The sequence below is a fragment of the Plasmodium falciparum genome (assembly GCF_000002765.6).
Source record: "Plasmodium falciparum 3D7 genome assembly, chromosome: 6".
In the NCBI taxonomy this organism is placed as follows: Eukaryota; Apicomplexa; class Aconoidasida; order Haemosporida; family Plasmodiidae; genus Plasmodium; species Plasmodium falciparum.
In genome coordinates this window covers 790,001-802,824 of record NC_004327.3, presented here as the reverse complement: position 1 = coordinate 802,824, position 12,824 = coordinate 790,001, and the positions used below count along the sequence as shown (strand labels likewise).

General features: G+C 19.8%; 3 protein-coding genes across 4 annotated transcripts in view; 1 reads left to right on the top strand and 2 right to left on the bottom strand.

Moving 5' to 3' along the window:
• Positions 1-35: 35 nt before the first annotated feature.
• On the bottom strand, positions 36-3,428 carry PF3D7_0619200 (conserved Plasmodium protein, unknown function; the record flags this gene model as incomplete). The annotated part of the gene is made up of 2 exons (XM_961084.1): positions 36-2,794; positions 2,999-3,428. The coding sequence occupies 2 exons, from the start codon at positions 3,426-3,428 to the stop codon at positions 36-38; spliced, it is 3,189 nt and encodes a 1,062-aa protein (XP_966177.1).
• Positions 3,429-4,306: 878 nt separating this feature from the next.
• On the bottom strand, positions 4,307-5,614 carry PF3D7_0619100 (conserved Plasmodium protein, unknown function; the record flags this gene model as incomplete). The annotated part of the gene is made up of 3 exons (XM_961083.2): positions 4,307-4,763; positions 4,917-5,139; positions 5,293-5,614. The coding sequence occupies 3 exons, from the start codon at positions 5,612-5,614 to the stop codon at positions 4,307-4,309; spliced, it is 1,002 nt and encodes a 333-aa protein (XP_966176.2).
• A 1,185-nt stretch (positions 5,615-6,799) lies between these two features.
• Positions 6,800-12,824, top strand: part of PF3D7_0619000.1 (conserved protein, unknown function) — a gene marked incomplete at both ends in the record, with an annotated part of 7,319 nt that continues 1,294 nt past the window's right edge. The window contains 10 exons of one of the 2 annotated variants that reach the window (XM_961082.2): positions 6,800-6,888; positions 7,147-7,272; positions 7,429-7,562; positions 7,715-7,863; positions 7,991-8,093; positions 8,285-12,099; positions 12,269-12,343; positions 12,443-12,533; positions 12,649-12,716; positions 12,822-12,824. The exon at positions 12,822-12,824 is cut by the window's right edge and continues 59 nt beyond it. In XM_961082.2, coding sequence (XP_966175.2) covers positions 6,800-6,888; positions 7,147-7,272; positions 7,429-7,562; positions 7,715-7,863; positions 7,991-8,093; positions 8,285-12,099; positions 12,269-12,343; positions 12,443-12,533; positions 12,649-12,716; positions 12,822-12,824 — 4,653 coding nt within the window. Of the gene's footprint in view, positions 6,889-7,146; positions 7,273-7,428; positions 7,563-7,714; positions 7,864-7,987; positions 8,094-8,284; positions 12,100-12,268; positions 12,344-12,442; positions 12,534-12,648; positions 12,717-12,821 lie in introns of both variants that reach the window. The other variant, XM_024473114.1, reaches the window with a different exon arrangement.

Below are 12,824 nucleotides of genomic sequence, written 5' to 3'. Positions count from 1 at the left end.
GAAAGAAAAAAAAAAGATTTGTATTATTCCAAAAATTATGTTACGTTTTCTAAATCATCATCACTTAACACAAAATTCGAAAGAAAAATTTTCAATACTCCTATATCTTTATCCAATGAATTTAAATTATTATAATAAATGATAGGCAATAATTTTTGAGAAAAGAATGTACATATTTGACTATTTAAAAAGTTTACACCAGAATTTACTAAATTGAATATAGCTACTTCTTCTTCTTTATTTAATTCATCCTTAAATAAAGGAATAATTTTTGATAAGTATTCCATTTTTTTATCTTCATCTTTTTCATTTTTTACTTTTTTATATATATCTTCTTCATAAAAACCATCGGCTGAATATTCACTATCAAAATTAGTTAGTCCTTCATAATATATAGAACTACTTTTATTTTTATTTTTATTCTTATTATTTTGATCAAATTTGTTTATAAGACTTTTATTATTTAACATTCTTTTTATGGAATCATTATTATTATGATTATTATTCCATAAATCATTTAAAATGTTACTGTCTATATCCCTTAACTTCATATTTAAAATAATTAATTTAACAAAATAGTTTTGTAATATATATAGTGAAGAAGGAAAACTAGGTACTTGCATATTTCTTAATATAAAATATATAAACAATTCACAAGTATTTAATCCATTATACATATAAATATTATAAAATACTGTTTGGAAAATATTTTTATTATATTCATCATAATTTTTTAATTTATCAAAAAAGTCATTTTTAACTTTTAATAATTTTTTTTTTAAAAAATACTTATCTAATTCTTGATAAAATCTGTTCATATCATCTTTGGATATATCTAATTCGAATGAATAATTTAAGGTAATGTTTGTATTATTTTTATTTTCTTGCTTACTATCAAAATTAGTATTATTATTTTTATTATAATTTTCATTATGACTTTCATATTTCGAATCATTTGCATTTACATTTTCTACATTGACGAACATACTTTTTATATCATTAAATAAAAATGTATGTTTTCTTTCAATTTTTTTTATTATTTTTTCACAATGTTCATCTGATAACTTTTCATGATAATACATATCTAAATCTATAGGGTTAAAATAAGTATGAAAATCAGACTTTTGGTTTTTTTTAGATTTCTTATCTTCTTCATCATCTTCATCTAGGAATATTATTTTATTTTTATCTGCATTATAATAATATTCTTTTCGTCTATTAAATTTGGCTATTTTATTCTTTTTAACAGTATTAATATTTTTATCTTTTAAAATATGTTCACTCATAAACATACTATTCTTTATAAGTTTATTATATTTTCCTGATATTTTGTTTATAATTATATGTTTATCTTCATATAATATATCTGATATGTTAGCTTCCTCTTTATCATTTTCATTTTTCATTTTAGATTTTATTTCATGTATATATTGTATATTATTCATTTCTTTGATTTGATCGACCTTATGAATTTGAGCATACTTTTCCATTTTGTCTGTCCTTTTTGTTTCTATCTCTTCTATCCTTTTTGCTTGATCTTTTTCACGAATTTGTAATCCCTCAACTGATTCTTCTATTTTTTTCATTGGTTGTAATTCCTCCAATTTTGTTGTAGGTTTCTCTTTTACTACATTTTTGGAGGTTGCCGATTTGTTTCCAGTACCTATACCAAACATGCTAAAGGGAAAATTATATCCCTTCTTGGTATTATTATTATCATTATTATTATCATTATTATTATCATTATTTATAGTAGTAGTAGTAGTAGTAGTCGATATATTTTTTGCTTCATCCAATTTTGTATTGATCAAAGAACTATGTTGTCCTGATTTAACCTCGTTTTTTACTTCCTTTGTTTCTTTTTGCTCATTTGGAGATTTTTTCGTTTTGAATATCTTAAAAATATCCTTATGATGTTCCCTATTATAATTTTCAATAATATCATTCATAAGTGTAGGTAAAAGACTCACTTCTTTCATATCATTTTCAATTGTATCATCTTTGATTGAATTTATATTTCCATCTATATTATCTTCTAATTTAAATTGATCCAAATATTCCACTACAATTTTGAAATTTTGCTGTAAGAGAAAAAATACCACTGGATTCTTTAAAAATGGAACATTACCTAATTTACTTTTTCTATATATTTTATCTACATATTTTGAATACATAAATAATGATAAGAAAAAAGTATCCGATTCTCTTGTATTAATTTTATATCCTTCTTTTATACATAACACTTTCATATCATTAGATTTATTCATTTCACTTAATTTATCATTATGTGTATATACAACTACTTCACATGACTCAGATGAAAGACAAACTAATATTTTCCATTCACTTATATACATCGTTTTTATATATATTTCCTCTTTTTTATATTCTTCAAAAAAAAAATCATTCATAGAATAATTTACACGTTTTATTTCATATCCTTCTATATTTATATCATATGTAACACATGTTATATCACCCTCATTATTATATAACACAACTATAAATAATTTGATTTCCTTTTTGTCGCATTCTAATATCTTAGCACATATTATATTACAATTTTCGTATGGAATATCTATATCTTTGCTAAATGAACTTAAATCATACGTCTGCTTTCTATTTTCATCTTTTACAGTAATTATTTCTTTATCCGCATGTGTAAATAAAAACAACCCATTCTTTTCATCAACATTGTTAATTGGTTCGGTTATTTCTAGGCACTCGTATACTTCCTTATCTTTTAAAAAATATATCTTCTTATCATCGCTCAAAATTATAAACATAAAATCGCCTAAAAAAAATAAAAAAATAAAAATATATACATATATATATATATATATGTGTGTACGTGATATATAAGAAGCATTCATATTAATATATTACAAAATACATATGTTTTATATTAAAAGGAATCCATATTTTTTACATAAATATTTATATTACATAATTGTGCAAGACATATTCACACATTATATATTCATATAAAATTACATACCTATATGTTTCAATTTATTTATTTTGATATTCACACCACAGTGTAATTTTATTTCATCCTTGTCATAATCAAATATATAAATGTTTTGACGATCTGTATATATAAATGTTCTATCATCACTTTTATTATTCTCTATAAGTACAACATTTTCCTCAAAAGGCAATGATTTAATTTGTATATTTTTATTATCATTATCAATTTTATATAAAAAATCTAATAAAGAAAAAATTTGTACCCTTTTATTAAAAAAATACAAACCTTTCTGTTTTACATTACTAATAATAAAATTGTTTTTAAAAATTTTCTCTTGTAAATTATCGACACTTCTATTTTCTTTTTTTTCATTATCTAACATGCAAAAACATGCTCCATGTTGAAATTTAAAATATTCTGTTTCTTCAATGAATTCAATTTCGTTAATTTCAACCATACTTTTTTTATCTTTTTATTATTTTATTATTTTATTTTTCTATCTTGTTTTTTTTTTTTTCTTTTTTTTTCTTTTCTTTTCTTTCCTTTCTTTCTCTTTCTTTTTTAGGTTTTGTTTTATTTTATTGTTCTTTTTTTATTAATTTTTTCTTGATATTTCTTGTTCCTCTTAAGAAAATATTAATAAAATAAACTCTTGTTTTTTTTTCCTTTTCTCCTTCATTTGTATAAAAGGTTGAATCACGTTTTTTTTTTTTTTTTTTGTTTTTATGTTTTTTTGTTTTTTTGTTTTTTTGTTTTTTTGTTTTTTTGTTTTTTTGTTTTTTTTTTTAATATTTAATATATTGCGAAGGGAAAAAAAAAAAAAAAATACATATATTTATATAAATATATAATACATATTTATTATTATGTATTTATATTATATATATATATATATTATTTATATTATAAACCTATATATTTATATATATATATATATATAATTATACATTTAAAAAAAAAATTGAACATTAAAAATATATTATATTTTTTATAAATTCCTATTTTTAAAAAGATTCATATTATTTCATTATGTTTTTATAAAAATATAAAAAAATAAGATAAAATTAATTCATTTTTATGGATAAAAATGAACTCAAAAAAATATATGAAAGGCAAACATAACAAAAAAAAAAAATAAATAAATAAAATAAATAAATAAATTATATATATAATATTACATATAAATTATTATATATATATATTATATCTTTTAACTTTTAACTTGTATATTATACATTTAAAATAATCCAATTATAAAATATAACAAAAAAAAAAATAAAAAATTTATAGATATATAAAATAAATAAAAAGAATTTAATTAAAAAATTTCTCATTTTATGTATATTTTTTGCCTTTTATGTGATACATATAATGAACATTTTTTGATGGTAAAAAAAACTCATTTTTATTATTGTCATAATATTTTAAAAAATAATTTAATAAATAACAAGCTGATATACTATCCTTTCTATTTTTATAATTCTTATTATAAAATTTTGAAAACAATGTATTATTATGGTCTTTTACTTTTGTAACCACATTTTTTAAAGAAAAATTAAAAGTATTGTCTTCCTCATTTTGTCTACTTGGTCCTATACTATTTTCATTCAAGGAGAAATTATATTTTTCTATATAATCTTTTCTACTTTTTATATACATATTGTCATTTTTAAAGGTTATTGATTCATCATATACATCAAAGGAAAGATTATTAGTAGGTATCGATCTCTTCTCATTCATAAGAAGGCATATATGTTTTCCCATATCGCTTACCATTTCATCCATATGAGACCTAAAAATGGAACATATTTCAAAAAAATATACAACATGAAATATTAATATATATATATATATATATATATATATATATATGTATATTATTGGTCATATGCTTCTTATAATAATTATTATTATTTTATCTTTTCATTTATTTTTTTCTCTTTACCCATTTGAACCAATGATTACAAGAAGGTTAGTATTGTAAATAAATTCAAAGAGATAATGAAAAAAAGAAAAAAAGTTGTAAATATAGTTTTGAAAATTAACAACATAAAATAAATGCACATTCTCCTTTATCGGAAGCTCAAATTGTTTCTTGTATAATATATTCTTATGTCTTGAAAAAACCTTTTCATATATATACTTATTCTTACATAAAATACATAGACCTAAAATATTAGTAAATATGTATAAGGGAAAAATTAAATAAAAAAAAAAAAATATAAAGTATAAATGCACATATATATATATATATATATATATATATATATATATATATATGTATATACTCGTTTCCCTTTTTTAATACTTTGTTAACTTACCCATAAAGTTATAACCGTAGTCAATTGATATTATGTTATATGTTGATAAAGGGAAATTAATAATTTGAAATACATTATTTTTTAAATTTATATTAGATACCTTCATATTATTTGGAATATATATATTATAATTTAATATGTTACTACAAAGCTTATTATTCCTTTTTTTTCTAATTCTGTTTTCTATAGAAATGTCTTTATAACATGTTAAAAAAGAAAATAAATTATACTGTTTTATTATTGAATTCTTTTTGAAACCTAGCGTTTTAATATGAAAAAAAAATACAACCACAAAAGTAAAATAAATAAGTACTTTTACCATTATTTTAATGTTTACTTATTTTTCTTTTCATTTAATTGAACGACTCTTGGAACAAACGCTAACACACTTTTTATACCTACAAAAATAAAATGAATAAGGGTATATAAATATATATATGTAAAGTTATGTATTAATAAAATACATATACTTATATATTATATATATATATATATATATATATATTTAATATGGATTATTTTTTTTTGCTTTCCCAACTTGTATTTTCTTTTAACTCTTCATAATTCCTCTTTTTCGAATTAATACAAACTTTTCGTCCTATAAAAAAAAAAAATAAATAATAATAATAATAATCTTTAAAAAAATATTATGTAATCTACATACATATATATATATATATATATTCATAATATCCTTGTATCGCATTTATTATTTATATATTTATCATTTTTTTTTTTTTTTTTTTCATAATTAATTTGTTACCTGATTCAATGGTTTTGCGATCTTTGTCGTTTTCTTCTTTCTTCTCATTAATCTCTTTGTTTTGCATCTCTTTATATATACTATCTGATGTGAATACAAATATATGTGTACATTAATTTAATTAATTTGTTTTTTTCTTCTTTCTTTGGGCATAGAAATTCAACAAAATTATATTTTTGAACTTCACATTTCTTTTATTAGAATATTATATTTTAATAATATGGAAAAAGAATTCATAAAAAAAAAAAAAGAAAAAAAAAAAAAAATAAAGAAAGGAAGGAAGGCAGAAAGTAAAAAGGAGAGAGAAAAAATTTTAATTATATCATAAAGAAAAAGAATAATTATTATTTACCAATTTATAAAAAATATAAGTATTCAAAACTTCCCATAATGTTGTTCCGAATAAATAATAAATATATAAAAGATATTTTATACGTATATTTTATTTTTATATAAGATTCGTTTATTAATGCCAAAAGGAAAACAATGGGGTAAAATCAAAAAAAAAAAAAAAAAAAAATAAAAAATAAAAATAAAAATAAAAAAAAATAAAAAAATAATAATAAATATGCATATTTATATATATATTATATATATATAAATATTTTTACAAAATTAAATTAGGTTGAACTAAAGTTAAAAAGAAGAAAAAAAATAAATATTATTTTTCATTTTTTTTTTTTTTTTTTTTTTTTTTTTTTTGTTTTTTTTTGTTTTTGTTTGAATATCTTCTTTTTTGTAATTATGTGGAATGTTTTTAATTTCAATAATATTGATGATAAATTAAAAAATTTTAAAAATGAAAAAGAAATATATACTCACGAAGATTTAAGGTAATATTTTTTTATCTCCTTCCAATGAAAAAACAAAAAGAAAAACCACGTGAAAGTAGTTGCATTTTTATTTATTTATTTATTTATTTATTATTATTATATTTTTTTTTTTTTTTTATGAAATATCACATTTTGTGTTCTTTCTTCATTGTGTACATGAAACATACTGTTCGAACTTACATACAATTATATAAAAACATTATAAGTGTAATATATATATTTTTTTTTTCATTTCATAATTCTTATACCTTATTTTAGGTATTACTTTGAAAAGTTGGTGAAAATAAACCTGAACAATGTGAATGTAAATAACTTCATAGAATTAATAAGAAAAATTACTCAAATAACAATATGGGGAGACAAATATGATGATCAAATATTTCAGTACGTTATAAGAATAAAAAAGAAATTCATTTCGTTGAAATGTTCTGTTGTAAAATTTGTTATACATATATAATATACATACATATATATATATATATATATATATATATATATATATATATATATATATATTTATATATTTTTTCCCTTTTGAAGATATTTTTGTGAGGACAACATCTTTAATCACTTCATTTATTTACTGAAGCAGAAAATAAATAAGAATATCAGGATACAAATATATCAGTCTCTTACTATGTTAATACAGAACATACAAAAGGATATATCTTTATGTAATATTATATATATAATAGAATAACTAGAAAAGATTAATAATTCAACCATATTTACATATACATATTTATATTGCATATTTATCATATTTATCATATTTCATTTTTTTTCTTTTTTTTAATTTTCTGTTTTATTATTTCTTCTTTTACAGATTATATATTCAGCAACAACAAAATAAACAATTTAATTTATACCACATTTATTTATCAAGATGATGAAATTATGCCATATTATATTTCAATGATTAAATCAATTTCTTTTTTTTTGAATTATCATACCTCCAAGTTCTTTTTTAACGAAGTAAATATTTTTAAAATGTGCATACCTTTATACATAATGGACACACATATATATATATATTATATTTTTTATTATATTATTATTTCTTTTCTCATCTAATCATTTTTACTTTTATTTTTTAAAGAAGAGTATGAAATTTCCGTTATATACAGAATCATTGAGGCTATACAAATTTAATGATATAATAACTAGGACATACGTTAAAAACATCATTCTTAATATACTCAAAAGTATTAATAAAAAGAAAATAAAATAAAATAAAAAAGAAAGTATATGTATTTATATAAACCCTATTTTGTATATATCCATTTAATATGTATCAATTTTTTTTATGATGATACGAAATATTTTGAATGTGTACATAACATATATACCATCAACATTATTAATGTCTAATTTTTTTTTTTTTTTTTTTGTGCAGTTGATGATGAAGGTATAGAGAATTTAATCTTATTAAGGTCATCGTTTTTTACCATCCTAGTATGTTATTTAAGAAATAATTTAATAAAGATGAATAAAATATATACCAAAACAAAAGAATCGAAAAAGTTAAATAAACATTTCAATAATTATTTAGAAGAAATTGATGATGTTTTATATTTTTTTGAAGATATGCTTAATTGCGAAAAAAAAAGAATCAATGATATGTTAATAGTAAAGCTTATTATTTATTTTTATTTTCCAATAATTGGTTCTTTTCATAACGCCATATATTTTCATGGAGTTCATCCTGAAAGCGATAGTAACATTTGTAATCATGCGGAGAAACGAGAAGAACAAAATATGTTCAAGAAGGATATTAATAGTAATGATATAAACGAGGAGCAACTTAATTATGGTAGTCTTGATTATGTATATTTTTCAAGCAATGGAAAAGATGGTACTTCAAAAGAAGTTCATATGAATCATGCAAAAAAAAATGACACAAATAATGTGAATAAACAAAATGAAGAGGACAAAAATAATTTGGAAGATAAAAATGATTTGGAAGATAAAAATGATTTGGAAGATAAAAATGATATGGAAGATAAAAATAATATGGAAGATAAAAATGATATGGAAGATAAAAATAATATGGAAGATAAAAATGATATGGAAGATAAAAATGATATGGAAAATAAAAATAATTTGGATGGTAAAAACAAATTGGATGATAAAAAAAAAGATCAAAAACAAAAAAATATGTATAAGAATGAAAAAGTTCCAACAGATTCACATAACGAAAAAAAAAAGAAAGAAGTTGCTTTCAAATTAAACGAACAAAATGATAATGATATGATGGATTATCAAAATAATAAAAATTCAAAAGATGATGATAGTAATAATATTAATAATAAAGACGAAAAAGATAAAAATGATATAATTTATACTAATCCTGAAATATCTTTAGAGAAAATTCAACTGTTCAATTCATATAATATTCCCTTTTTACGATTAGTTGATAATAATTTTAGAAATTGTAAAAATTATGATTTCTGTAAAAGTTTATCTTCATCAAATGAATCTTCTATGAATTCTAACATAAGCTACATTGAAAGAGAGAAGGATGAAGATTTGTTTTTTAATGAAGAAAATATAACGAAAACTGAACCTTTAATAAATGAAGATGATAATACTATAAATAAAAATGACTCTAACAAAAAGAATGAAAGTAATAACAAAAAAAAAGAGAAAAAAAGTGAAAATGCTTATGAATTTTTGTACTTTAAAGGAAGATTAAATGTTAGGAGACAAAAGGATACTGATAAAAATAAAACAGAAGCAAATAAAAAAAAGGTCGACAATGAAACAAACACTGTAAAAAATAATAATATGATTGATCAATATAATAGTGATTCTAATTTTATAAAAGAAAATGATTTAAAAGATTATTATTTTAAAAAAAGAGAAAAAAAAAATATATTCATTCAATTAAATTCACGAAATGGAATATTACATAAAAAAAAAAAAATAAATAATAATAATAATAATAATAATAATAATACACAATTGAACAATAATTCCTTTAATAATAATGAAGAATTTTGTGATATAAATAATTTTATAAATAATAAAGAATTTTTAAAAGATATTAAACAAAATAATTTATATGATTCATGTTATGTAGAAATACCAACCCTCCAAAAAAAAATTACTTTTGATGAAAATATTAATAATGATATATATAATTATTTATTTAATTTTAATTGTTTTACATTAAATGTATTAAATTTCTATAACCATAATATTAGTGTTACAAATGTTTTCTACAATATTTTTAAAGTAGGCTTATGTCTTCATCCATTGTGCTACGTAAACTCCTTTAAAAATTTCTCTTTATTGTATAATTATCTTATAAATACGAACCTTTCTTTATTTATACTTATCAGATCATTGAATATACTTAAAAATGATAAAATTAATAAAATCATATATTCACTAATTTTTGGGGAACAGATTAATGAATGCTTTTTACATAAAATTTTATCAAATGAATTAAAGGATCCTTATTTTTATGCATATTTTTTTGATGCACATAAAAAAATGAATATCAATAAAAATACAAATGATGATATGGAATTTGAAGATATTTACACATCTTCCATAAATTACTTATTACCTGAATATAACAAGGAAGAAGAAGCTTCCTATTTAAATCTAATTAATAAATATTATAAGAATATGGTTACAAAAATATTACCTTGTTCCAAAGAAAATGGTAAAGGAGAACAAGGCGAAAAGGAAGACAAAAGAATTGTTAGTGAGGAAAAGAAGGAAATTGAAGAAAATAAAGAAAATTGTTCGATTATCCAAGAAAAGGAGATTAACAAGACGGGTGATGAAGATAAGGAGATTAACAAGACGGGTGATGAAGATAAGGAGATTAACAAGACAGGTGATGAAGATAAGGAGATTAACAAGACAGATGATGAAAATAAGAAGATTAACAAGACAGACGATAAAGATAAGAAGATTAACAAGACAGATTTTGAAGAAAAGGATATTAGCAAGACAGATTCTGAAGAAAAGGATATTAACAAGACAGATTCTGAAGAAAAGGATATTAACAAGATAGATTCTGAAGAAAAGGATATTAACAAGACAGATTCTGAAGAAAAAGATATTAACAAGACAGATTCTGAAGATAAGGAGATTAACAAGACAGGTGATGAAGATAAGGAGATTAACAAGACAGATGATGAAGAAAAGGATATTAACAAGACAGATTCTGAAGAAAAAGATATTAACAAGACAGATTCTGAAGATAAGGAGATTAACAAGACGGAAGATGAAGAAAAGGAAATTAACAAGACAGATTCTGAAGATAAGGATATTAACAAGACAGGTGATGAAGAAAAGGATATTAACAAGACAGATTCTGAAGAAAAAGATATTAACAAGACAGAAGATGAAGAAAAGGAGATAAACAAGAATGATAATAAGGATAATCATAATAAAGAAAAAGTTGATGAAGATAAGGATATTAACAAGACTGATGATAAGGATAATCATAATAAGGATAAAGTTGATGAAGATAAACAGATTAACAGTACTGATGATAAAGATAAGAAGAATAATAGTACTTGTCAGGAACAAAAAGAAAAAGAAACAGTTGTTAAAAAAGGAAAACAAGATGAACCAAGTGTTCATAAAGAAAAGGAGTTGAAAGATCAAGAAAATAAAGAACATGTTAACGAAAAGGATAATAAAAAAAAGGATATATTGGATCAAAATTTTAAAGAGAAAGATATAAATGAAGAAGCAACTGTGATAGAAGAAGAAAACAAACAAACTAAGATAAATTGTATGAAAGAAAATGAGAATATTGGTGATATAGAAAAAAATTTAACAAGTAATAACATAATGAAATATAACGAATTAAGTAACCCAATATTACTTAATTTCATGTTACTTACTAATATACAAAAAGAGAAAAATATTAAAAAATGTGAAAAAGATAATATTAAAAATAAAATATCAGATATATATTTATTGTTAAGTATCCAGTTTATTTATAATTATTTAAATACATCAGATGATGATTTGAATAATATGAACATTTCTTTTTTTAAAGTGTCTAATTACAATTTCTTATATATTTATTGGAACATTATAAATGTCCATATAAATAATTTATATTTACGAATTATTACATTGAAATTGTTAGTTAATTTGACATTATTGTATGTTCAGAAAATAAAGGATAAAAGTGTGTGTACCGAATTTGTAACACCATTATTATCATTAGTGGAAAAGGTAAAAAGGAAAGAAATAATTAAAAAAATTAAATGATAACAATAAATACATACATATATATATATATATATGTATATATATTTATATTTATATAATATAAAGAATCAAAAGAATAATAAATATTTCCATTATATATCATGTAATTTTTAAAATTTATATATTTTTATAGATTAAGAAAAAATTGGCAAATAAAATTAAAAGCATTATATGCAAAATGGAATATAAAGTGTGTCAAATATTTTGGGTAATCAAAAAAAAAAAAAAAAAAAAAAGAAAAAAAAGAAAATTTATTACATTCATCATTATAATATATAAATCATTTATTATTTTTTTGTTATTTTAGGAGGAATCTAAAATATATGAAAATTGTTGTCAAGAAAAAATAAATATATGTGGAGACTCCATATTAATGAATATCGTTAATGAAGCAGAAGGTAATAAAGGAAAAATATATATATATATATATATAAACATATACATATTGAAGTTTTATGTTTATATGTATATATGTTTCTATCTTCTTTTATATATTTTTATGTTAATTTTTAGAATTTGAGGATTATCACTTTCTGTCTTATCCTGTGTCTCAAATAGAAATATACAGAAGAAATGTTCATGTAAAAAAAAAAAAAAAAAAACATTTATACATATATATATATATATATATTATTATTTATTTTTTTTTTTTTTTGCTTAATTTGTATAACCTTTTCTTTTTCTAGGCC